Consider the following 27,923-nt stretch of genomic DNA (forward strand, 5'->3'; position numbering starts at 1 on the left):
AGCCTTCTATTTTGGAAAGCATTCAAGGGTCTCTCATGGAACCCAGTGGTTGGAGTATGGCTGAGTCTGCCTAAAATGTGGAACTGGAGCCGCTAATCTCTCTAAGTTTCTCTCTTGTGAGTGTCACACTTGCAAATCATCGCATCTCTTCTGTTCTCTCTTTCCCAATCAGCGTTCTTTGTTGTGGCATACATGTGTACCAAACATGGCTTCCTGTCCTCTGTCACTTCCCTAGGCAAGCATCCAACATCGAATGACAAGGTCTCCAGGTCCCACTTTTCAAATTCCTGGGGAAACGTTCAGTTAGACCAGATTGGACCAGTTATCCACTCCTGGTCCAAGCATCTGTGGTCACGAAGCCACAGTCACGTGATGAGCAGTCTTCTCAGCTGGGGCTATGAGAGCTGATGCTCAGAGATAGAGAGGGGCAGGTGATACAAAGAGGTTCTCTCAGGTGGGTGGCGAGGAGGAAATTGTCAGTGTCCTTGATTCACCAGCTGTGGAAATGGCTTGTTTGCATCCCACCGACAGCCTGGAAATGATGTCTGTTTCCTGGCCTGTGTCTATGAATCCTACTGATTTCTTTCTGTTTTTCATTTGGTCATTCTTTCACCTCCTCTCATTTCTTCTCCTCCTTTCATTTTCTCTCCTTCTCAGTCTCTCAGTTGATGCTTCAGAAAAGTAACATGATATGTCTGGTGGTGGAAAGATCTCTGTCAGAGGGAACCCAAGAGCAGCCTCTCATTCACACTTTCCCAGTGCTAGACTTTGGTCAAGTCACTTAGTCACCCTTGGGCCTGGTTTCATTTTCTGAAAATGAATGGACCTAGGCTAGATGCTGGGAGGAACCTTAGAGATCACCTTTTCCAGGATGCTAAATAACTGCCCACTTTTGGCTGTCATTTCGCAAGTACAGAACCCATAGCAGACATTACTAATTGATCCCAGCATGCCTCTTTGCTGATCCAGGACTGCCTTTAGAATCCTCCACAACAGGTCAGGCAGTCACTGCCAATCAGATGGAGGCAACCAACCTTTGAGACGTGACTCATTAGCCATCTCTGAGCAAGAAATGGAGATCCAGATGTCTACCATCTTCCTTCCTCATACTTTCCTTAGGGAGAAGGGATATGTGAAGCCATTATTCCTAATTCCCTAAAATTTTGAAAGACAACATAATAAAAGCCCTCCTCTGCCCTTTTCTTCCCAATTATTCATTCCTTTAAAAAAAACTCTTCTTACTTCCCGACCTAAGTCCAGGCCAGCCTTTAATGTCTCCTGTGGCTGAAGAATCGACCGCTCTTTCAGCAAAGATGAATCAGCCATGTTTGTCTGGGAGCCTCAGAATTCGCCTGGCTCACTTTGCAACTGTGTGGTGGCAGGCAACAGTGAGAGTTATTTTACTTTTTGAAAATATGTTTTCTGCAGTTATATTTGGACTAGAAAAAAGATCCTTGCAGTCTCAGCTCAAATTACATTCAATGTTCCTAATTGCTGTTACCCTCAAATATGATAGTGAGTGAGTTCACATCTTCAGTTTACATTTCTCATCTATATTTACAAATGACACAGCTTTGGAACATCTGCTCTGCCTACGGAGGGCTCATTTTTGCAGATGATGCAGCTGTAATGGCTGCTGGCACCATTGTTTCCTCGACGACGATGCTAGGAAACATCTCTTCCTTTCTGCCTTTCCTGCTGGTTGCTGTTTTTTAAGTTGCCTTCTGGAGTTCATTTTGCCAGGAGAGACGGACTTAAACTTCTAAGGCAGCATATTTTTATTATTTCTGCCCAAAGCCTTCTTCCGCGAATGGTTACTGATGGCAGTCTCCCCATGGCAGCCCCACCTTTTTATATAAGAGCTCTGGAGGTAGGGAAGCTATAGTTCTAAAATAAAGGAGACAAATGTACAACCTTTGCAAAGTTCAGACCTTGGATAAAATCTGTATCTCTAAGGCATAGGTACCTTGGCGTTCATAGAGAACATGGCCATCATTTTATTCCTCATTGGAAAGGGGTACTGCTCTAGATGAATGAGGAAGGGTGGGGGTGTTGTTCATACAGACAACGTTTAAATGCTTTCCTGTTGTTGTTACTTCCATTTTAAAGTATGATAAGTTAATAAAAGTGTAGACTTAAATATTTTCATTTCTGGAGCCAGTGGTCCAGTTAAAGGAAATGCAGAGGACAGAGGAACATGCTGAATTGCACCATGAGCGTGCATCGGCCCAGTGCACACTGTGCAAACACAAGTTCTTCATCAGATAGGTTGTAAGCAAACAGAAGGAAAGGAGAGGGAAATCTGGAGATTAAAAGACACTTTAAAACATGGCAAAAGAAAAAATTGTTGTTGGGTAAGATTAATCTATGTCTAGGGGAATAAAACTATTTGAAAATGATTTCTTGGCTTAAGCCGTGTCACAATGTATGGGCTCTTACTGATGACTTGATTTTGCCCTCTTGTGTTAGAGACGAGGAACATGGGGCCCAGTCAGGCAAAGTGATTTGCTCCGTGTCTAAAAGGGAGCAGGTAGGAGAACCATGATGGGACTCCAGAACTCCTGGCTCATGTGTGAAGCTTCTGTTACTTCCCCTGAGTATGATCTTTATCATATATTAATTGTATCTTTGAGTTCATTGACATAGATAAAATCACAGCAGACTTGACTACATCTTGGAGACTCTTTGTGTTAATCTGCTCTGTTAATTGCTTTTCAAACAGATTGGCTCTGGTCTTGTCCTGTGTAAAGTGTCTATAAGCCCAGGAGCTGTAACATTCCCTGATTTATGGATTCCCAGAATAAAGTTAGTCTTTTGCTTTCTAGTTGCTTTGACATTATATAGTTAGTTTCATTGTTCAGCACCATTAAAATGCTCTAAGGTTGCAATTAAAGCTATAAAATAATCTTTACTTTTGTTATTAAATTTTATTTTTTCCCAGTAGTTCTGACACTGATTTAAATTACATATTTTCACATGTGTAGCACTTTTTCTTGGGGAATTCATTCTTAAGTAGACTGGCTGTTTTGAAAAGAGGGAACTGCCTGATATAAATCCTCAAATTTTGGAATAAAGACATGTATATCACTACCACACAAGCAATTCAGCCAACAAATTCACTTTACTGAAATAGGTTTTGGGTTAAATTATTCAATATTTCCATCCAGTTAGGGAGAAAATAGATCTTAATGGAGGCTATATAACATGCTATATTATACTATGGTGACATGTTTGTTATTATTGATTATTTTTATTTTTGAAAAGAGCCAGGATATGAGGCTCAATTACAAGTAATTAACGATCCAACAATCCAACCAATGTGTCACAAGAAACATTTAATTCTTCTTGGTATTTGTAAGAAGTCAACAATACATGCCACTAGTTCACTGGCAGTGGTTCTTACAATTATTTACTGTGAAAATAATAGCACTAACCATTCAGGGTAGAAGATAGAAATGTATGTTATTTATCTGGAGGATAATAATGTACATTTTAACTTCAAGAAGCCGTGGATTTAAATTTATACTGGAGAAAGAGGTGTGGAAAATTGTAAGCTAGAGAAACTCTTGACTTCAAGAGACCTTTTTTTTTTTCTTTTAATTTATTTGAGAGTGAGAGAGAGCAAGAGAGAGCACAGAGGGAGAGGGAGAAGCAGTCTCCGTGCTGAGCAGGAAGTCCGACGTGGGGCTGGATCTGAGCCACAGGCAGACGCTTAACCTACTGAGCCTCCCAGGGGCCCCCTGCTGGTATGCCTTTTCTTTACCATGATGATCCAGGACAGTAGGGATAGACGTACCCAGCACGTGGGTGTTTGGTGTGTCCTGGTGTCCTGCTAACAGGTCAACTGGAATTTAGAATACCCTGAGTTGCTCTGGTTTTTATTTTCCTACCTGTGGTTCCAAATACCCCACTGTGCCTGGGTACGAGGCCTGTTTCACCTGCTATTTAATTTAACACTTAAAATTAACCACCACCAGCATCTTCCTGATAGTAGTGTTGTGAGGATGAAATGTGCTCATATTTGTAAACAGGACAGAAGCGGACTACAGGAAACGTCCAGGAAGTGCTAGTACCTGGCACACAGTAGGTACTCAGATTAATGAAATGAGTGTAGGGAGGATAAGTCTCCCATCCGTGGTAGGGTACTTTTATTGCGGACTCTTGTCTTTCACACAGAAGGCAGTTACAGAGACACACACACTTGGCATGGCCCCCCCACCCCCCAACCCCCCCGCCGACCAAGTGGTGTGCAGTCTGTGCTAGGCTCCTCCTGGACAAGATCTGAATCTGTTCTGGGTAGACCAGGTGGGGGGAGCACCAGCATTCTGCTGCCCTTTTATGGGCACCCCGACTTCTGGGCCAGACATCTCCTCTGTTGTTAGTCACAGATAGTCCTGGTGTCGAGAAGGATGAAGGAACATCCGTTGCCAATGCTGAACAATTATGTCTAAGGATTTGGGTTATTACTAGATAAACCAAGGCACTGGGAGATAGAAGTGAAACTTTTCTTGATGGAATAAATTTAAACTTAAAATAGGTAGATCTTCCCATTCTATACCAAATGAGAGAACATGTAGTCTCAGACACTTCTAAATTATAGAATTAAAAAAAAAAAATGTTACCTTGGTATGACCACATATGTAAACACTAGACCAAATAATTTGTGAAATTTACTTGCTATGAACATATTGACTATCTTTTTGGGTTTGGGCACTTCTGTGAAGGATTTGAAAATTATTTACTTAGAATAAATATTTTCTTCTTTTTTACCTTAAAGGTGGTTAGTTTAGTTGTTGTTCAGTCCTAATAGAGTTGGTTGATAATTTCTTTTTATAAACATCTGAATTAACAAATTCTGGTAGTGATATTCATAACTAATGAATGTCACTTATGGGATAAACTTACGTCTGTATCAGTCATCAGTGAGTATGAATTAAAGATGAATAATAATATTTGACATTAATAGGGGCAGCATATTCTGCTTCTTGGCCCCCACACAGACACCTGCAGAGATTCAAAGTTTAGTTGTATCAGTACCCGTGGGGTGTCACACAGCCTTCCCAGTCAAGGGGGAAAACAATCCAGCTGCTGATATTATCATTTTACCTAAATCAACTTAATACCCCAAAAAGACATTAGAGCCGGTCTGTATAATGATAATTATACAGAACAATAATAATTGTTCTCAGTTTTAGAGACAGTCACTTTATCTGGATGTCCCTAATACAGGACTATTGTCTTTTCAATCTAACAAAATACTCTGGAGATGCAAAGTGAAGGGGCAGGTCTCTGCCTATCATGAATAACAATGAGATGACACAATGTTGGGGTTGCAAATAATAAGGAAAACACTGAAGAGAGCTGAGTTTGGCCTAGGATTATACTGTTTGCACCTCAAATGCAATGAAAAGTCTTAACATTCTCTTTTTGTGTCTAGTATGTTTTGTGCAGTGCTTGTGTGCTGTGTGGACTGTTGTGGACTTTATAAATTTTTGAGTTATTAATTGATCATTTGTGCATTAAATGATTTAACCTTATATATATACATATATTTTTTATAAAATTGCATATATGTGATCCTGGAGTATACATGGCTTTCTACTTTTTATTGTAATCTTTTCCTCCCCCCACTTCCCACATTTTTGCTTGGCTGCCCTGCATTTATTTACATTTTTGATTATTATTTGTCTCCTTAATATATCTTTTTTTGGATTTTGATATTGAAGCAGTACTGGTTTCATAAAATGAATCAGGGATGTTTTCATATATCTCAAAGGCCTGAATTAGTTTAATAATGTTAGCATCACCTTGTTTTTTTAAAAGGTAGGTAGAACTCAGCCAAATATTTCTGGTCCTGGTGGCTTTTTCAATAGGGCCTCCTTTTTCCTATGTTAATTTGGTTCAGTTGCTCATTTTTGGATTAATTTGGGTTATGAAAGTTATTCCCTTATATATGTGTATTTCTTTTTTTTTTTTTTAAGATTTTATTTATTTATTTGACAGACAGAGATCACAAGCAGGCAGAAAAGCAGGCAGAGAGGAGGAAGCAGGCTCCCCACGGAGCAGAGAGCCTGATGTGGGGCTCAATCCCAGGACCCTGAGATCATGACCTGAGCCGAAGGCAGAGCCTGTAACCCACTGAGCCACCCAGGTGCCCCTGTGTATTTTTTTATTCTGAGAACATGTACGCAAGAACCTCATGTTCTGCCTCTGCCTTCTCTCAGCATCTCAGCCCTCGCTGTAGTGAGATTCACGTGCCCGGTTTGTGAGCAAGCTTAATGGGAAAGTGTTTACTTTGCCAACTGTGCCGAATAAGTCATTTCAAAAACCACATGCTTGATTGTGGGAATAAGCAGACTTCATGGGAGAAACCCAATGCTGAGGCTCAGTGAGCCTTTACTAATGCCAGGAAAGCCCGGTGGATCACCAGGCACTCATTGCAGAATTACAGCTGGAGACAAGGGATTCACTGTAAGAAATGTGAACCACGCCTGAGAAGTTTGAGTAAATTTATCGGGAAGTAGGAGTATAATCATTTCCTGTTATCAGAGTTTAGAAAAACACGCATGACTCTGAACCCTCTTAATTAGATTTTGTGCTCCCTGATGACAGTCATGGGAAGTAACATTGTATTGACTGCTGACCACGTACCAGGGTGTGTTCCAAATATTCCACGTGGGTTAATGCCATTCAACCTCAAGACGACCCGTGAGACAAAGATTATTACTACCCGCATCGTGTGAAGGGCAAACGGGCACAGAGAGGTCTGTAACTTGCCTAAGTTGGCACAGCTGGAACAAGGCAGGCGGGCTGTGAACCCAGTGCTCTGATTCTAGATCCCAAACCCTTCAGGGGGACACCTGACCGCCTTCCCAGTGAGGGTTACAGCGTGTTCATCTGCATAAGGGAGGGACTATCTGAGAAAAGATTTGGGTGTTAAATGGCTAAGTGATTGAGCAGATAAGGGGGGTAATTGGCCATAATTCTAAACAGAAAGGAGAAAGTACTCTAATAGAGCTAAAAATGACGAGTTGTGGAAACAGTGATATCTTAATTATGAGACTATCACTCAGAAGCAGTTTACATTTACATTTTCAACATGCGGTGAAGTCCAGTAATCTGCCTTTTGCTCAACTTTCTAAGGCGCTATTACTGCTTTCCAATTGGCTCAGACTTTTCTACATCTCCAGTCTTTCTTGTCTAATGATTAAAATGGTTTCAACTCCCTTTAGGGCTGTTAGAATGAAATAGCAAAAATGAATGGGAAGGTTTGGAAAAGTTTGCTGATAGGATTATCCTGTTTTGGAGGATCAGTTTTTGGTGGTTAATCGCATTTTCGCATTTTCGATGGTTGGGTTTAGGCTGTCTAAACAGTGGGGTGAGGTTCTATTTTTGTTTTTGGTTTTGTTTCTGTTTTTTCAAAGAGAGTGTGTGAGTGGGGAGGGGCAGAGGGAGAAGGAGAAGGACAATCTGAAGCAGGCTCCACGCTCAGCCTGACAAAGTACTCAATACAGGGCTCGATCTCACATGGCCTGAGCTGATATCAAGAGTTGAACCTTTAATGGACTGAGCCACCTAGGTCCCCTGGGGTGAAGTTTTTAAACTTATGAATGACCTTATCAGAAAGAATCAGGATGATGGCAGAGTGGTGGGGAAGGAGAGAGACCCCAAGTCCCATTGATTTACTTCTGATGCAGATGGTGTTCAAGTTAGATGTGGGTGGTGACCTTGTCCATAAGAGGGGGTCATTACAGCTGTCCCACCTGCCACAATGTAATTATGATGACAGAATTGGGAGGAGATGAGGCTATTATTTATAAAACTGAAAATGTATAAATAACCTATTTTTTTTTAAGATTTTTAAAAAATTTTACACAGAGTGAGAGCAGGAACACAATCAGGGGGAATGGGAGAGGGAGAAGCAGGCTTCCCGCCAAGCAGGGAGCCCAGTGTGGGACTCAGTCCTAGGACTCTAGCTAGGATCATGACCTGAGCCAAAAGCAGACGCTTAATGACTGAGCCACCCAGGTGCCCCAATAACCTGTATCAGGAGGCAGTTAAATAAATTATAATACCTTGTCTTACCGGGAAAAACATGCAGCCTTATCCAATATGAAAAAATGCCTTAAAATAATGTAAAAAGACCAAAAGCAGGTGCAAAGTTGAATGTGTAGTGTGATCACAGGTCTGAAAACACATAAACCAAAGCTCTTCCAAGAATGAAATCTAGCAGCACAGTTCATCACAGTGTGAATTGTGGTTTCTCTCGACATGGTGGGACACGCCGGTGACTGGCGCTGAGGGATGTGTGGGACTCTTTTCCTTCAACTTTTCCATTGTTTCTAAAGTTTCTGTAATGATCACATAAAGTGAGACTTTTAAAAAAATGAAAAAGAGTAAATGTATTACTGTCTTAAGGGGGAAATCAATTTTATTTTTAAACCTGTTCACAAAGGATTTGAAAGATATATATATATATATATATATATATATATATATATATATATATATTTTTTTTTTTTTTTTTAAAGAAAATTGCTGTGAAAGAGCTTTGATAGTTAAAAAGCTTCTGCGGAAGCAATAAACACAGTCTTCTATTTGCTGGCATTGCTTCAAGGAATGGCAGTCTGATTGTGTTTAACCGGCACATTGAAAAAGCCCCAAGAGAAACCGTGTCAAGAAGAATGTCCCAGGCGCCACACTTCAGAACCGTGGGTTGGGGCTGGGTGCTTCCACAGAGAGGTGCTGCTCGGTTCATCTCTGTTGACCTTCTGGGAATCGAGGTCTCAGTGATGTAGAGCTATGCTCAGTAATATTTGCCAAAGCAGCACCAAAAGGAGACTCGACCTCACACTCAGGAGACACAGGCTGCCATGTGGGCTCCAGACTGTTGGGGTCCCTCTGGGAGGACGGAGCCCTCTCTGGACCTGGTGATGGAGGAAGATCCACTCCTTCCCACACAGAGCAGACAGCTTTGGCTCTGAAGTCAGAGGGCATGAGTCATACATGACTTTAGGGTAGCTGTCCCTATGACCTTGACTGAGCCAGTTTTTAACCTCCCTGGGGCATGGTTTGCTCGCCTGTAAAATCGAGGTAAGAACTTTTATTCTCTACCTCCCAGATACTGTGAGGAACAAGGTGGGATGAAGGTATGACAAGATCCTGCAAACCATAAGGGGATCCACAGTCCTGTAGGATTGTGACAGTGCATGATCTGCAAGGCATTTCTGAGTTTTGACTAGCATCCGAGGCCTCTGAGGAAGTCAGTCCATGCCTATGCTGGACTAAACAAGTAATGATAACAAGAACAATATCAGTAATAGCTAGTGTTTTGGGAACACTATGTACCAAACACTGTTCTAAGGACTTTACGTGTATTACCTCATTTTAAAGATGTATTTATTTATTTTAGAGAGGGAGAAAGAGCATGCTGCACAGGAAGGGACAGAGGGAGAGGGAGGGAGAGAGAAGCTTTAGCAGACTTCTCGTTGAGCCCAGAGCCTGATGCAGGGCTTGATATCACGACCTTGAGATCATGACCTGAGCCAAAAGCAAGAGTCGGATGCTCAACTGACTGAGCCACCCAGCTGTCCCTGTATCACATCTTAATACTTAAAACAATTTCATGGTAATGTAGTTACCATGAGGTAGGTCCTGGAATAGTCCCCATTTTACAAATGAAGGAGAGGCACAGAGAGGTTAAGTAACTTGTCCAGGGTCACACAGCTAGCAGATGGAGGAGCGGGATTTGAATCCAGGCAGTCCGACCCTGAGGCCTGATAGAAAGCTGCCGGTATTTTTCTCTGACATACAAGGACGAGGGATTTGGGATACTTATTTATTAACTGGTTGTCTTAGTTTCTTTCATTCAAGAGCTGCTGTTGATAAGGTTTGCTTTTTTCCAAGTATTGCAATTAAGAAAACCTGCTGGTGGGCAGTGAACGGGACAAAGCGGATGGCTTCATGACTGTGGTTGGCAAAGTGTCCCAGACTGGCTGTGGGAAGGCCTCCTTCTCCTCAGTGTCTCCAGCAGGCAAAGGAAGGAAGCGCTGAGCAGGAAAGGGCTATGACTACAGCCACCTTCCAGTAGCCGGAGGAAACCAGGAAGCCATCCAGGGCAGCGCTGGAAGGCCCTTGGATCTTGAATGGAGAATATTTCTTAAGTGGGAGACTCTGATGACTTTGGAAAGGAGGGTCTCTCCTGGGGTCTGGGACAAAAATAGCCATGCACAAGGGACTGACAGTCAGAGGGACTGAAGAGAGAAGTTCAGAGCAGAGAAAATGCAGCAGGGGAGCCTGACGTACGTATGGGCTTTTATGAGGTTCAGGTTTGTAGGCTATGCAGTGGGAATACTTTGAGCACACAGCCCTGGAGACCAGGTCTGGCATTCTGTGCAAGTAGTGGGAATGATGTGCTACCAGTGTGAAGGGCTTCAGGAGGACAGAGGTGCAAACAACTCATCGTTAGGCATCTGGGTGTTACCCGCGGGGGCTTGAGGTTAGGGGAGAGTAGGGAGGCAGTTCTCACCATTTCTGACATTCTGTTTCCCAACCTGGCCAAGCACTTCCTAACCCCCTTTATGTTTCATTAGTTAATGAACTTCAGTACAAGGGTAAGTTTAGCCCTGATGGGACTCCATGCAAACTTAGTAAGCAAGTTATTTCCATCACAAAGCCATCTCTGCTCCCTGTCTTTCTTTATCCAGAACCTCCTTAAATGTCTTACCATTTAAGTTATTTCCTTTTAAAATTCTTTAGAATATAAGTCCCTTGGTGAGACACCCTGTCCAAACACAGGTAATTATTGACTTGTCCCTAGAATGAGTGGTAACTTGTTTTTTGTTTTTGTTTTTGTGTTTTTGTGGGGTTTCTTTAGAATGAGTGATATTTTTAATGTTCAGAAAGATCGCTGGTTAGGGGCTTATGCAGGAAAACACCATTGTCTGTCATCTCCCCCTCTTGTATGTGGGACATATCATTGCTTTCTGTGCATTTTTTAACAAGACTGTTACCACAGTTTTCTGCAAAGAGTAGTTCAGGTTATTCTAAGTAGAAGAAAGTTAGGGGTTTTGGTCAGGAGAAGGGGATGGATTGGAGAGTCAGATTTCATTAAGAAAAAAAGAATTCAGTAACTTGATTAGAATGGTGTTGCTTCTTTTTCTCTTTGAAAAATGGGACTTAAATCACTTCTCGGTCTTTTGGTTAAGATCAAGTGAAAAATGGAAGATGGGAAGCCATCAGCTCTGAAAGGCTGTTTGTAGTTCCTGGAGACTGCCTGCAATTCTAGAAGTTGCCCGTAATCCTTTGCCACATGGGCTTTCCCAGTAGGGCCTCTCAATTCATCAGGCCATCAAGGAGAGCAAGTCTACTAGCAAGACTAAGTCTTAGATAATATAAACACAAGTGTGATATCCCATCACTTTGCCATATTCTGTTGGTTAGAAGCAAGTCACAGGTCCTGCTCATATTCAATAAGAGGGGTCACACAAAGGCATGACCACCAAGAGACAGGGATCATGGGAACACTGTAGAGTGTGTCCAGTGTACTCCTATATCCATCCTATATCACACTTCGACTTCACTGCCTTTTTTGAGTGTTTTAAGCTTTCTGTAATTTGGTTTTGCCCTACTTCTCCTAATTTACTTTTCCCTTCTTAATAAATTACCTCTCCTTTCCCCCTAAAATTTTTTTTTTCCCTTTTATCCCTTCCATGATACATCCATCAATACAAGTATATTTTATTTATTAGTATAGACATAATTTTAAAATCTTGTGTATAAAGCAGAAGTAATTTTCATTTAAATGAAGAGTTCTTAGCTGTGTTTTGGCTTCTGAATCCTTTTGAGAATCTCATTAAAGCTATAGAGGTTCATTTCCCAGAAGTGAGGGACACAATCCTGTATCATTTGTTATTATTGCTGCATAGCAAACCACCCCTAGCTTAGTGTGGTAAAAAGCTACCATTTCATAATGTTCATGGTTTCAGGAATCCAGATGGAGCACAGTGAGGATGGCTTATCTCTGCCTCATGATTTTTGGGAATGCGGTAGAGAAGACTGAAACAGCCAGGGTGACTTGAAGCATTGAGGACTAGAATTACCTGGAGGCTTCTTGAGTCACATGGCTGGTGCTTGGGCAGGGATGACTGGGAATCTTGGCTCAGCTGGGACTGTTGCCTGGAGTACTTACATGGCCTCACCATGTGGCTTGGGTTGCTCACAGAGTTATGGCTATTTTTAGGAGGAAGAGTGAAGGAATATATGGAGAACAAGCCTTCCAAAAGGCCAAGTGGAAGCTGTCTGGCCTTTTGTGATGGTAGCCTTGGAAGTCATGTGGCATTGCTTCCGCCATACGGTAATTGGTTGAATGGTCTCAGGCCACTCAGCTCCAGGATGAGGAGACATAGACCTCACCTCTTAATGGGAGGCATACAGGAGAAATTGCAGAAACACACACACACACACACACACACACACACACACACACACACACATATTTAAAGAACTAGATTATCTGAAAATTGAAAGGGATCATTGAGGATTACCTATTTCAGTCCTCTACCATGGCTCAACTCTTTTTCACAACTTTCCAGCCATCCCATGCCTGGACCACTGTGGGGACAGAGGGGTTCCTTCTGTTCTCTCCTGTCATCCATGCCCACCACTTTCCAGTCTGTTCTGTTCTTCACTACATAGCCAGAATGCTTGTTCTAAAACACAAATTTGCTCCTGTACATCACCCATCTTCACCTACCCACCCCACTCCACTTCAAACCAGATTTCATAACTTCAACTCCCCTTGGTTTATTTCTGTCAGGTAGTTCTGAGGTTTTTAGGTAATAATGGAGAAAGCTCTCGAAGTAGATTTTCTTTTTTATTCTTAATTTAAAATATGACTTAAGGACACTTGGCCACCTTTGGGGCCATGAACACCATCAACACTGCAGAACCATGGAAAGGGGGACCAGAGAATCATCCGGCAAGATTGTTTCTCTTCCCAAGCATGAAATTTCCAGCTTTCTGCTCAGTTATGTCCTTGCCTCCTTTCCTGTGGAGCTCACCATTTTGAGCCCCTCCCTCCTTTCCTTTCTACCTGCAGCTTTATACAGGAAATGTTGGTGCTGACCATCTGAATTCTCTGTAGGTGCTTGTAGTGACCCTGGGTCTTGTGAGGTGGATCTAGTCCTCAGTTGGATGGGAATAACTTATCTTTCAGAGAGGAAGACTTAGGGTCCTAAAAAGACATTTGCATCCAGATACACAGTTCTCTCATTTTGCATTTTGGGTTCTTGCATCAGGTTCATTTTGGTGTCATTGGCCATGGCAGGTGGTCACGTTGATCTTCGATTTTCTAGGTTGTGAGTTTCCCAGTCCAACCCTTGTAGGTGATAAAAAAAAAAAAAAGATTTAAGATACACAGGTGTCTTCTGTATCTTTGCTCAAATATGACTTTATTGGAAACTGTGGCTCACCATCCCTGCCCCGGAGGGTAGCTGCCACATTTGCACCTGTGTAATGACGTCATTGTCTGAATATGTTTAATGAGTCTTCTGCACTGGGGCACAGCTCTGTGAGATGGGGGCGGTGCCTGCCATGCCCACCCCTTCTCTCCAGAACCTCCAGGACCTCCCAAAGCAGGCACTTGGTGATTGCTGATGCCTGACCATGTGATATTTTGTTTCTCAGGAGTAGACAATCTACAGATAACAGTCAGCCCGACCCCAGAGTCATTTCCTCACGGGAAAGCGTTACCGATTTCACCAACATGGCCTTTCTCAGAAGTCCAGTCTTCCTTGGCAGCAGCCAGAATCCAGAATGTGCTGGGACCGTCCCCTGACAACACGAGCGTGCTGCAGCTCCCCCGAACACCTCCGCCGAAGACACACCGCAGAGCTAGGGCTCATGGGGACTTCTCTTCCTCCCCTTACCAAGGAAGTGGCCATAGCGCCTTCCTCGAGCCTTCCAAGGATTCTACGGAGTCTGTGGTCCAGCCGAGACCTCAAGGGGGAAAAGACGCAGCCTCCATGTCAGGTTTGCCTCACACCAGCATGCTCCCCTCTTTGTCCACCATCCCATCTCAGCCAGTATGGGTAGGGACTCCTTCCATTACCACACAACATGCCCCACGATCAGACGTGCTCCCGTTTCTCCCTCCACCTTCACCCTCCTCATTGGCTCCTGACTCACCTCATTCCATTGTCTTTTCTAAACCAGCCAAACCACCCACCCAAGTGCCTTTCTTCCCCCACACAGCTCCTCCTGGCTCCTCTTCACATCAGAGCATAGCTAATTCCCCAATCCCATTCGCTGGTGAAATGAACCACACTCCATCCAAAAATGCCCTCGATTTGCTAGGCATCCCTCATCTAGGTTTTTCTGGATCCTCCACAGGACAGCGGCCCGAGCTGCCCCCCACAGCAGGTCCTCACTCCGCAGGCTCCCCCACACCTGCGTTTTTGAGCTCCGTGGCACAACTGGCCCACCTGCCTCCCGTTCCCCTAGTACCTGGAAGTCTTCCTCGGCGTCCAGATGGACCGCCTTCACAGGCAGTGGCGGAAGGGGCTTCAAGTCCTACATCCACCCACTCTGTGGAAGCTGGGGTGGCCAAGGGCGTGCACAGTGAGGTGTCTTTGCCGACTTCGAAGAGTGCAGCAGCCGCTGCTGTGACCGAGGAAGCTGTGTCTTTGCTTTCCCAGACTGCAAGATCTGGGGCAGTGGAAACGACCACCAGAAAGCTAGCCCCTGCTACTGCAAATGACTCCACTCACCCACTGCATTTGCCAGCCGCTCCAGAGAATTCCAAAGGGCCCAATTTTTCGGCAGAACACACGGCTTCCTCGTTGGTGCCTTCTCCTCTGCCTCTCCGCACTGCCAGCCGAGGGCAAGCCATCCTTTCTGGGGCACGGAACATCACAGCCGCCGACTCTCCCTCCCCACCCACTTTCACCCAGCTGGCGCAGAATCAGGTTTCCCCATCCACCGCGCCCCTAAAGCCAGCTCCTCAAGAAGACGTCACCAGCGGGTCCCCTCCGACCGCAGCTCCAGACTTCCCCCGGTCTAGCAAATCTCCCGATCTCCTTTCTGCAACTTGGGCCTCTCTCCTGCTGGAGGAAGAGAGCGTGACAGCTGTTTTAAAGAAAAACGAAAAGGCAAACTTGACAGTTGCTCTCCAGACCCTTCCAAGAAAAGACATTCTGAGTCTTCACACTGTAAATGGGTTCCCCTCTGATTCCAGCACGGATCGTATTTCATCTTTTCTCCTTACAACACTGAGAACAAAACTCCCTTCAGAATCAGCGCTCCCTTCCGTGCTGTCCGTACGAGGCCCCCAGACTATTCTCCCAAACCCCCGTTCGTCCAGCGCCAACCCAGAGGCTCCTGCAGCTGCAGAAGGCCGCTCTGAGTCGCCAGTCCCAACGTCCCAACAGGTGACAGCATTTCCCTCCTCCGCTGAGGTCTATGATTTCTCAACAATGAGACGTGTTTTAAAGCCAGCGACCACAGATGTTTTCGGGAGTTCTCTTCCCACAGAAACTGGATCCCTCTCCATACAGCCCATGAGATCTGGCTTGCAGCAGCAGACAAATTATGATTTAAATGGGCACACAGTTCACTCCACCCGTTGGGAAAGTCGTTCAGCTTCAACTCCTCCTCCCAGTGGTTCGACTTCAGCAGCCAGAACAATAAAATCTTCAGATCGCAGAGCTACTGCTGGGCCATTAGTGACTGCAGAAGGCTTCACCGTCCAGCATCCTGCCCTTCCTACCAGCGCCAACCAGCCTGTCCCACAGTCAGAAGTTAGCATGGTTGGAAACCATACGGACGTGGTGTCCTTAACCGGTGCCTATTCCAGAGACTTCCAAACAGCTGAGGTTGAAAAGGACCCACCCGCAGGCCAACACGCTGCGTCTCATCCCCGTCTCCAGCTGCCTGGGCATGCAACACCTGCTCTTTTGCCAGCCTCTCCAAGGCTGACTTACACGGCCCGCGTCCGCAAAGTGCTTTCAGACGGAATGGATAGGAGTCTCTCCATTTCCAGTGATGTCTATCCATCTCCTGAGATAAGTGCTTCTCCACCATTCCAGAGTCCCTTGAGAGATCACACGACGGCTGAGTCTCCTCAACCAAGCAGGGCCGGACTCAGGACCCCGTCCAAAGTACTGCTGGCTTCTTGGGGCCCCGACAAACGGACAGGTGCAGCCACGCGTGCAGGTAGTTGGTTTCCTGGTACCCCCAAAATAGTTAGGACTGCTTCTGTGGACAGAGGACCTTCAAGTTCAACACAGACACCCGGCTTTGCTTAGAAGGAGCAGAAACACACTTTGAGGGTGATGAACAAGTTAGGGGTCCCCAAAAGTCCTGTCCTTTATCCTCTGCTGACTTGAGTTTTTTGAAAGTACAGTCGGTCTCCGGCTTAAAAGAGTTTGACTTACAATTTTTCAGCTTACAGCAGTGCAAAAGTCATAGGCATTTGGTAGAAATCACACTTCGAATTTTGAATTTGGATTTTTTTTTTCCGGGCTAGCAATAAGTTAGTCCTCTCCGGTGGTGCCAGGCAGGGCAGTGGGGCGCAACTCCCAGCCGGCCACGAGACCATGAAGGTCAGCAATGATACGATTATAACCATCTCGTACCCACAATTACAACCATCTCGTACCCACACCACTATTCCTTCACTTTCAGTACAGTGTTCAACAAATTACGTGAGATATTCAGCACTTTATTGTAAGACAGGCTTGTGTCAGATGGTTTTGAGCAACCGTAGGCTACGGTAGGTATTACGAGCACGGTTAAGGTGGGTTGGCTAAGCCAGGATGTTCGGTAGCTTAGGTGTATTACATGCATTTCTGATTTATGATATTTTCAACTTATGATAGGTTTATTAGGACAGAACCCCATCGTAAGGTGAGAAAGAGCTCCATTCAGAATTTAAACATCCTTATTGCCAACCACAGGTTTCTGTAAGGGACATTCTCACTGTGGGTAATTGACTTAACGAACCTAGAACCATTTTGCCCAAATTCCAGAGTACAGAGACTTTTCTCACCAGCAAACCCGCAAGTTCCATCCATCTGTCACCACCACAAGTGACACGTGCCCTGCGGACCAATGACAGACTTTGCTTTTTTCCCTCTTTGCAGTGGACCCCTCCGTGTCGTCCAGGGCGGAACCAACAGCAGCAGCCACCCCTGCAGCTACGTCGTTCCTGGGGAAATCAAGTCCACGGGCGTTGTCTGCAGCCCTGATCGCCAAGGGCCCTGGCAGTAACCCTTCGGCCGTGGCCTCAGGATTAGTTAAGAGCAGCTGGACCGCTGCTCTAGCTAAAAATGCCACAAACAATACAGCGCCTGGCCCAAAGACGACAGCGGGGGCGGTGCATCCGACCTTCTCCTTCACGCCAACCTACATGTTTTCCAGAACAGCACACACCGTGAGTGCTCACACAGCCATGCAAGGGAACGCAGGCACCGCCTCTGGCCTGCTGTCCACGACACACCTCCCCAGGAAACCACAAGCCATGCACACGGGCCTTCCCAACCCCACCAACCCAGACATGCCCCGGGCAGCCACCGCCCGCCCGCTGACCATCACAGCAGCCTTGACGTCCGTCACCGCACCAGTGAGGGCCACCCGCTTGCCACCCGCGCTGGCGGGAAATACAGATGCTGCTCTTCCCGCTGCGTCAGCTTCCGTGGTCACCACCGGCAAAATGGCGTCCAACCTGGAGTGTCAGATGTCCAGTAAGCTCCTGGTGAAGACAGGTGAGAGTCCACTGTCCTGATTTTACTTGAAAGTAGCAATCATGCCCTGGTCTCAGAGACGTAGCAGAATTATTTGAGTTCTTTGAGATGAGTGGTTCTTAACCAGGGACAGTTTGGCTCCTTCTCCCCCAGAAGGCATCAGGCCATGTCCGGAGACTGTCTGTGACATGAAAGGGAGGTAGATCCCCATGAACCTACAGCAAAGGATCATCCAAGGGTTAATTATTTCTTAAGATATAATTATATCTTAATTATATCTTAAGACAAGGGCCCCAAATGTCACAGTGCTGAGGTTGAGAACCTCTGGTCCTTATCATAAGTGATGGCGGAGAGGGGGAGCTTTATGGAACATGGGGTCTAGTCCCGAGGTCCGTCCCGATATCAGAGGCCCCTGGGGAAGCCACTTCTGCCAGTGGGTGGGGGAGGGTGGTCTGAGAAGATCAACGTGTAGCAAGTTTTCCTGCAGAACAAATCAGGGATGTGTCACATAAAGGAATGGGCTGGCTAGTAAGATGGCAAATCTTGGAAGCCCTACAGAATTCAGAAAGGCTTTTGTTAGCTATTTTGTCAGTCGGCAGCTGTGTGATGAGGGTGCCCAGGACTCCTTCGGATGTTGAAAAGGAGGCCTTGAGAAAGCTGGGTGGTGTCTGTTGTCTCAAGCTGCACCTCCCAGTGGTAGCCCAGCAGGCCAGGAAGGCCCAGGACGCTTTCATCAGTGGCAGTGTTTGCTCTAAAAATCATCAGACACGTTATTTGAAAGAGCATGCCAATGCTGAATGCTTGAGTCCCGCCTTCCTCTTCGCCCCACAAAGGATTAAGTGAAATTATATCTTAAGACATACCCTATCCTAAAATGGGAAATTGTAAAACTAGGCGTATAGCAGAAAGTACACTATTGCTTTCTGTTTCTTAAGAAATTATACCATCTGGTTTTCCACTCCCCCTGCTCTGACAGGCAGGCCACCCCAACCACCTAGATGCAGAAGTCTGGAACATTCTCCCCCACTTCTGTGTCACTCTCCATCATTCCAGCCACACTGGGCCCACCACAGGGGCCCTTCGGTTCTAAACCCTTGAATACTCCTTCTCTCCGTCCCCACTGCCCTTCTCTGGTTCACGCTGTCGTCACCCACCTCTATTTCTGCAACAACAACCAAATTTATCTCTCTGCCTTTGACTAGCCACCCCCCGCCCCAATCTGTTCTCCAGTCTGCAGGCAACGGAATTCTCTAAAATGAATGCCTTCGCTGAAAACCCTTCACTTCCCGGAGCCAGCAGGACCAAGCCTAAACATGTATACTGAGGGGCACTGCTTCTCACCACTGTGCCTTTGCTCTTGGTCCTCTCTCTGCTGGGAATGGCTGGGGGTGGGGGGTGTCCCTCTCCTGTTGGCCAAGCTCGTTCCCTGTTATCCTTCAGGACTCAGCGGAAGCTTCAGGAAACCTTCCCTGAACCCCACCCCCTTGCCCAAGTCTGGGCTGGATGTTCCTCCTGAAGCCTCAGACAGCCTGGGAGGCTTCCCTTCAAATAACACCTGTCACATTCAGTCACAGATGCCTGTTGTCCACCCCAGGTCTCCATCCCGCTCTCTGTCCCACTTAGAGGGTGCGGGGCTGCCCCTGCCTCATTCAGGGCTGTTTTAGGCTGCAGGACCTCACTCAGGGCCTGCACGTCAGCAGGCTGTCAGGGAACACTCTTGTCAGAATTTTCTTGCATGCATTTTCTTACTGACCCATTGGGGCCAGGCCCCGCTGAACCCAGTTTTCAAAGTCAAAGGCAGCGTTGGTCAGAAATGAAGTGCAGCCGGCATATTAGCTCTCTCTCCTCTAGGATCACACCAATATGAGGCCTCCCTTCTTGGGACTTGAGTGCGACCGAGAGAGCTACTACCCCAGCCCGCCGCTCTCATTGGTTGGACCTGTGGTCACCAGCTTTATTCAGAACTTGCAGGAGGTGGAGGGTGGAGAGGAGAGGGGAGCCCCAGGAGGGGGTCTGCTGCCTTACCCTGACGGCCGTGCTTCTGTTTGGTCCCACAGTTCTCCTTCTGACCCAGAGGAGAGTGCAGATCAGTGAAACCTTGAAGTTCAGTATAGCCAAAGGGCTCACGCAGGCATTACGGAAGGCTTTCCACCAGAATGACGTCTCGGCTCACGTAAGCCCCTCGCTTTTGTAATTAAACTAAGCCCTCTATATCCTCCTCTTGGACCCCGAGTACGTCTAGATTTTCCTCCTCTCTGGGTACCATGACCACACATGTCAGAAGTAACATCTTCCTTCATTTTGGCGAATAGCTCATATGTGGTGACTGGAGAGAAAAAGGCCAAATTTTGAGGTGGAAAATGGAGGTTAATTGCCTTATGTCTTTCTTTTTTTTTTTTTTTTCAAGCCTCGATATACTGTTTTAAGTCATACCATTATCCCATTGTTTAGGGAAAGTATTTGCTATTGTTAGTCTAATTCTCAAGAAACTGTCCATTGCTTTTCCCTTCATCTTCCTCAGCATTGTAAATGGTGATTTATTTCTGGACATTTATTTTTTTTTAAAGATTTTATTTATTTATTTGACAGAGAGAGAGACATCACAAGCAGGCAGAGAGGCAGGCAGAGAGAGAGGAGGAAGCAGGCTCCCTGCTGAGCAGAGAGCCCATCGCGGGGCTCGATCCCAGGACCCTGAGATCATGACCTGAGCCGAAGGCAGCGGCTTAACCCACTGAGCCACCCAGGTGCCCCTATTTCTGGACATTTAAAAATTATTGTAAATTGAGTCCAACTTTGTTTCAATAGCCAGCAGCAGACAGGGGAATAAAACATTTTTCCCCCAAACACTTTAATGCCAGGTACTATTTAACAACTGTCAGCTGATTCCCATGGCATAGCCAAGGGATGGAACCCTCACTTTGCACTCTTTGGGATTGATGCCAAGTTTTAAAGCCCTAAATGTGATTGGCAGTTGGTGGATGGCCCTTTCCACCACTTAGAAATAGCAGTCCAGCTTTTTGCCCCCTGAGGCTTGTCTTGCAGCTGCATTCGGCTTCATGGTCTCCACAACCACACCAAGGACTAGAAATGAGGTTTGCTACATAGTTTATTGGTCATTGTCAATCTCTTTTTGTTGGGGCGGGGGAGGATGGGGAGGAACAGAGAGAAAGGGAGAGAATCTCAAGCAGACTCCATACTGAGCAGGGAGCCTGGCACAGGGCTCGATCCCAGGACCCTGAGATCATGATCTGAGCCGAAACCAAGAGTCAGATGCTCAGCTGACTGAGCCACCTGGGTGCCCTGTCAATCCCTTTTGTATAATTCTGAGAGAAAACAAAGAAAGACAGACAGACAGAGAGAAAGAAAGAAAGAAAGAAGAAAGAAAGAAAGAAAGAAAGAAAGAAAGAAAGAAAGAAAGAAACTAACTAACTCACCTTATGAAAAGCATCTGTGGTTTCTGCACCAGAAACTACTTGAAAGTTGAAAATGTGAGTATTTCTGTTTGGTCACCTGACATGTAATTTTCAAACTTAGTTGTTTGCAAACTACCTTCAGTGTTTATCTTTTCTGCATTTCATCGCAGACCACTGTCACAATTAGTTATGAATTCATTTTTTAAAAATCAGCCCATTTAAAAAAAAAAAACTTTAGAAAGGATGTTTGATATTACTGGTGGAACTCGGGATCATTTGCCACAAACAAAAGGTAATCATAAAAATGAGAGTAATGGTAATAACTTGGTAAATGCAAGCTAGACATTATTGCTTGAGGAAGGCTCTAAGGCTGATGTCCCCCATGTCTTTTTGTTTCAACATATGATTAGCCAGCATTAGAGAGGTACTATAAATAAATAATCCCCAAGCTGAGACTTGCTCCTCAAGGTCATTAGGATTGGAGCGGAGAGTCACTTTCTTAACCACTTTCCTAGTAATTTTCTCTCAAATAAAGAAATAAATCTTAAAAAAAAAAAAAAACACTAAGAAAGCAAAATGAAATAAGAATAAAATCTAAAGCCTCAAAATTTTCCATTTGGGTCAGAAAGAACTCAGCGCATCCGTGTCTCTTAGGACTTAGTTTTAAGAGAGATTGTCCTCAGTCCGTCCCCATCCTCACCTAGGTCCTGAGCCAACTTACGAGCCAGGAACGGACTGAAGTCTGAGTAGTTCTTCTCTTAGCTTTTAGAAAGAGGAATTCACCTAATTTACTACCTAATCCCTGTCCTAAAGAAGCCCTCACTTCATCTATCACTTCTGCCTTTTAATTTTCGTAAGTGATAAGAGAGCTGTTTTTCCAAGCTTTTCGTCTCTGGAAATCTCTTTTGCCTGCCATCTCCTCTCTGCCTTCTTGGGTGACCATTGGTGTTCACAGGATTATACTGAGGCATTTAAGGAATCAACAAAATCCCCCCAGATTTAATTCGATCCCACGTAGGTTGGAAATAAATTACGTTTTGTTTTATTCTGATGTTTTGAGACTTGCCAGTCCACATATGCTTCATAGGATTATTAGAATGTTTGTTGAATAAGAACAACTTGTTCCCCAGCCATGCTAAACAACAATGGTGGTTCTAAGAAATACCAAGAAAAACTTAAAGTACTGTGGAAATTAATACTGAGTCCTGTGGGTCTGTTTGTTTTGTAGGTGGACATTCTGGAACATTCTCATAACATCACTGTGGGTTATTATGCTACCAAAGGGAGGCTGGTGTACTTGCCTGCTGTGGTGATCGAAATGCTGGGTGTTTACGGGGTCAGCAACGTCACCGCAGATCTGAAGCAGCATACCCCAAACTTGCAGTCGGTGACAGTCCTTGCCTCCCCATGGAATCCCCAGCCTGCAGGCTACTTCCAGCTGAGAACAGGCAAGTACCTCAGAGAGAAAGGATTCCCCTCCATTCTGGAATCAGGGGCAGTATCAAGAGGACACCTGTTTAAAGACTCCTGTACTAGCTGTTCTGTCATTTCTTAAAGTCCGGTGTACTTTCCTCAAAGGGCCCTCCCTGCTAAGGAACTGTCCGAGTTCCTTGCACATAAACTTAAACTTCCCAAACCTGGATTTATTAGAAATAGTCCTTTGCGGGAGCCTCCCTTCTCAGTTTATATAATTTGTACTTTATGAGCAGCAAGCACCATATTTTTCATTCTTTTCTGTATTACCTTTGAATAGCAGTTAAGACCTGAACATCCATAAGATCTATGCTTCGGAGCAGCATGTCCCAGATGCCCCCGAATCAGAGTCTCTGAGCTTAGGTCTTGGATCTTTTTCTCAAGCTCCCTCGTGATTCTGATCAGGTGACTGGCAAACCATGAGAGTGGGGAAACCATTGAAATTCAAAGACTTGACCAGTTTAGTGATGCTAATCAGCTGACTTTTCTCCCCCCTCCAAAGAAATAGAAGACGTGGTCTCTCTTTGATTTGTATCATTCTTGGAGCAGATGTCTGCATGGTCCAACCAAATGATCCCCAAATCTTTCCCATCAGAGGGGACCTTAGGTTTGATCGTGCTTTTGATTCTTCTCTATTATAAGTCATTTTAAGGCTCACTTCCAACACTACAACCAAACCTTGTCCGTCCTTATTTGCCCGATTTCTTGGATGTAAAATCGGGCTGTTTTATGTGATGACCGCGGTGAGGTCCAAGACCAAGACACAGAGATCTGGTGAGTGCTGACCTGTTACTCTGGTTCTAGTGCTGCAATTCGTGAGCCAGTCCGACAACATCCAGTCCTGCAAGTTTGCTCAGACGATGGAGCAGCGGCTGCAGAAGGCCTTCCAGGATGCTGAGAGGAAAGTCCTGAATACCAAAAGCAACCTGACCATTCAGGTGAGAAGGAGGGCGTGTCAACGGTGTAGTTGACAGACGCCAAGTGTAAGGTGAATGTTGGCAAGAGGTGACTTGGTCTCCTGTTTCAAAGCTGTCTGGTGTAAATGTAACTCTGTATTTAGGGCAGGGGGTATAGACAGGAGGAGGTGCCACTCTGGGGCCCCCTGAGTCGAGTCAGTCCCAGCACTGATAAGGATGTCTGCGGTATGGCTGTGACAAGAGGAATGCTGTTAGCTCTATAACCTGCGATGGTTTGGGATTTTATATCTATTTTCCCAGGGGAAGCTTCCTCAGGCCTTCCCAATACATTTGTTATTTTGTTTTATTTTGTATTGTCTGTTTGTTGAGACAGAGAGAGTGGGGACACATGAGTCAGGCAGAGGGGCAGAGGGAGTGGGGGAGGGAATCCCAAGCAGGGCTCCATTTTCATTGCAGAGCTGGACACGGGACTCCGTCTCACGACCCTGAGATCATGACCTGAGCCAAAATCAAGAATCAGAAGTTTAACTGACTGAGCCCCCCAGACTTCCCAATATATTTACTACTTTAAAAACTGAACTCGATATACCTTATACGATATAGTCTCATAAAATAAGTCAGATGTCTCCTAAAATGAGTTGATTCTGAGTAGCTAATGCATCAAGTTTTGCCTATCCTGTGATTTGCTTTGAGTTATTTTCCAGACATCCATATGAACAATCACCTTAGTTTAAATAAATACACACACATATACATGTGCATTTTAAGTTTGGGGCTCACCATATGCCAGGACTGTGCTAGGTGTTTTACAAATATTTTGCTACATAAAACTCAAGACATCCTTCTGAAGTATTATTATCACCATTTCACAGAAGATGGAACTGAAAGTCTAAGAAACTTCCAGAAAGTCACACAGTTGGTAAAGAAGGAAACAAGGACTTGAGTCAAAGCCCATAATCTTACCCACTGTGCTATAGTATGGAATGTTTGGCAAACACATGAATTTTTCCCAGGAAAATCCCACTACTGGCATACTATATTTCAGTTTCCTGGACTTACAGTAGGCATGCCACCAAAAACTTTTCTCAGACCCACTTTCTTGCAATTATGTAACTAACACCTTTTTTTTTTTTTTTTAAATAAACTCCATACCCAACATAGAGCCCAGTGTAGGGCTTGAACTCTCAGATTAATACCTGAGCTGAGATCAAGAGTCAGACAGTTGACTGAGCCAAACATGGCCCAAGACAGATTCTATTTAATGATATTCATCCAACCCTCAAATCTCTCTGATTAACTGTACAACCCAATGTCTCTGTTTTTACCGAACTAAATCCTTTGCAATGAAACCCAGTAGTTTTGAAATGGACATTTAGCATAAGCGAATTATCAGCAAAGCCAATATGATGTGGAAAGCACACAATTTAATTTGAACAAGCAGCTTTCCTTTTCTAGATTTATCCAAAGTCTATGTGGAAGTATCTCATTATGATTTGGCTCATATTAGATTAAGATCTAAAAAACGTGTCACCAACATAAGATTTATATAAGAAGTATGACTCAGCTCCCTTGTGGGAGATCTTTTCTTTCTAATTGGATTTGTGATCCTCACAGGTGCATGATTCTGGCTCGGGCTTGGCATTCTCTGATCGTTTTCAGGAAGCAAAGACCCACTGAGCACCTGCTATTCATTCAGGCACTGGGAGAGACACCAAGATAAACAAGTTGCCTTTGGCCTTAAGAACACTTTCTCTGTGTTCTATGATAGTCATGGGCCATGAGATGAAACTTTGTAAAGCAAGTAACCGAGTGTCTTTGGAAAAGACAGTAACAGACCCTTTGAAAACTGTGTCTAAATAGATTTAAATGTTCTTGAACATTTCAGCAGCTCTCGAAATGAATGGATAATTGGGTGAATTATTTCATTAACCTTGTTTTGCTTTTTCCCATGGCTGACAGGAAGCCCAGGACGAGTTTGTTGCCTGGATTTTGGAACCCTCTAGGCCCATATATGTAGCTACATGTTAACCACCCCCCTGGGCTTATTCTAGAATCTGGTTGAGTAATTAATAACTTACCATTTTTTTGTATTAAGTATAATTTGGGGGACATGTTGGGATTCTTTCTGACCATGTAAATATTTAATTTACTCAGAGAGTTGATGAAAAAGTAACTTTAAAAAAACTTGTATGGCATTGGTATTAGGAGCTAGATTGCAGTAGACTGAATTAGGACCTTTTTGGTTATGAATGACAGAATCCAAGCATATAAGACTTAACTAAAAAGAAGTAATTGACTCCTGTAACTAAAAGGTTCGAACCCTATTTTCTTCGGGCCCAGTTTGATTCAGGTCCTTACATGATCTCTTCCAGAAATTCTCTCTTTGTCACTTGGCCTTGCCCTGGGCTGGCATCGTCTTCCGGCCCAATGGGGTGGCCCCTGGCACGTTCAGGTTTATCTCATCCTTATTGCTCACAGTCTACCGGAACCAAAGTGCTTTTTTTGGTGGCATTCCAGTAAAAATCCTGGGATTAGCTCTCAGTGGACCCATGTGGACTGTGTGCCCATTTCTGGAGTAGTAACTGTGGTCAAGGGGATAAAATGTCCCAATCAACCAGGCCTGACTATTCCCACTCCTGGAACCTGGGTGGGGCAGCCCCACTCAAACAAAGCCCATGAACCCATCTGGAGAGAAGAGGTGTTTCCCTGAGGAAATCTCATTCATAGAGGAAAGGAGAATGGATTCTGTGCAGGCAGAACAACAGCCTTCCATTCTAGCAGCCTTTTTTAGGTCTCATTAGCTAAATGAATTGTGGCATAATGAGTGTGAAGTAAAAGAAAAGATCAGAAGCCACAGGAGCCTAAGAGTAAAGGGGTAGTAGGACAGTGCCCTCTGGAGGGGCTGCTTTACTGGGGACAGGGCATGACTTTCAGGGAATACTGAGATGACCTTGGTCTCAGGCCTGTGAACCTCTTATTGATGAAACTAGTGTTAAATAGTCACCAAGACTGGTCATGCTTTTCTTCGGTATATAATAAAAATGAGACTATTAAAACCAAGAAAAAAAAAAAGGGGTCACTCTGTGTTCATGAATTGGAAGACTTGATTTTGTTAAGATGTCAGTACTGGCAAGAGCGATCTACAGATTCTGTGTGATCCCTAGCAAAATCTCGCTGATTTTTTTTTTTTTTAATGCGGAGATGGAAAAATCCATCCTAGAATTCATATGGAATCTCAAGGAACCAAGAGTAGCCAAAACAATCTTGAAAAAGAAAAGTATAGTCAGAGGTTTCATGCTTTCTGATTTCAAAACTTATTACAGAGCTACAGTAATCAGAACCGTGTGGTAGTGACATAAAGACAGACATGTAGACATGGAACAGAAGAGAGAATGCAAGCATAGATCTTTGCATATATGGTCAAATGATTTTTGACAAGGGTGTCAGGACCACTCCATGGGGAAAAGACAGTCTTTTCAACCAATGGTATTAGAAAACTGGATAGCCACATATAAAAGAAGGGAACTGGACCTTTATCTAATACCATATCCAAAAATTAACTTCAAAGTGGATCAAAGACCTAAACATGAGAGCAAGAACTATAGGACTCTTTAAAAGAAAACAGAGGAAAAAACTTCATGGTACTGAATTTGGCTAAGATTTCCTGTATAGAACACCAAAGTATAGGCAACAAAAGAAAACATAGATAAATTGCACTTCACCAAAATTGAACACCTCTGTGGATCAAATGGTGCAACTGACGATTAAAAGACAAGTCACAGATCGGGAAAAAATAATTGCCGATCGTATGTTGGATAGGGGACTAATATCTAGAATATATAAAGAACCCGTACAACTTAAAAATATAAAAACAACCCCATAAAGAAATGAGCCAAGAGCTTAAATAGACATTTCTCCAAAGATCTGTAGATGATCAATGAATGCACGAAAAAGATGCTTTCCATGACTTATCATGAGGGAAATGCAAATCAAAACCATGAGATGCCACTCCGCATCTATAGGATGACTATTATAAAAAAAGAGAATAACGAGAATTGGTAAGAGTGTGGACCAACTGGAACTCTGGACACTGCTGGCGAGCATCTCAAATGATGTAGCTCTGTGGAAAATGGTATTGTGGTTCCTTAAAAAATTAAACAGGATCTAGCAATTCTGCTTCTTCTGGGCACATACTCCAAAGAATCGAAAGCAGGGACTCGACCATATTTGTACTCTTATATTCATAGCCGCATTATTCACATGAGCCAAAAGGTGGAAGCAACCCCTGCGTCCATCCATGGATGAATGGATAAGAAATGTCTTATATCCATATGACGGGGTGTTCTTCATCTCTAAAAAGGAATGAAATACCCATGCTA

The 27,923-nt window shown here is 44.5% G+C and overlaps 1 protein-coding gene across 2 annotated transcripts in view; it reads left to right on the forward strand.

The window, feature by feature from the left end:
• Positions 1–27,923, forward strand: part of KIAA1549L (KIAA1549 like) — a 251,026-nt gene that overhangs the window by 125,145 nt on the left and 97,958 nt on the right. The window contains exons 2-7 of one of the 2 annotated variants that reach the window (XM_032358749.1): positions 13,687–14,031; positions 14,392–16,212; positions 17,142–17,762; positions 19,799–19,914; positions 22,383–22,602; positions 23,432–23,565. In XM_032358749.1, the coding sequence (XP_032214640.1) occupies positions 13,687–14,031; positions 14,392–16,212; positions 17,142–17,762; positions 19,799–19,914; positions 22,383–22,602; positions 23,432–23,565 (3,257 nt within the window). The other variant, XM_032358750.1, reaches the window with a different exon arrangement.

This window comes from Mustela erminea, chromosome 9 (assembly GCF_009829155.1).
Source record: "Mustela erminea isolate mMusErm1 chromosome 9, mMusErm1.Pri, whole genome shotgun sequence".
In the NCBI taxonomy this organism is placed as follows: domain Eukaryota; kingdom Metazoa; phylum Chordata; class Mammalia; order Carnivora; family Mustelidae; genus Mustela; species Mustela erminea.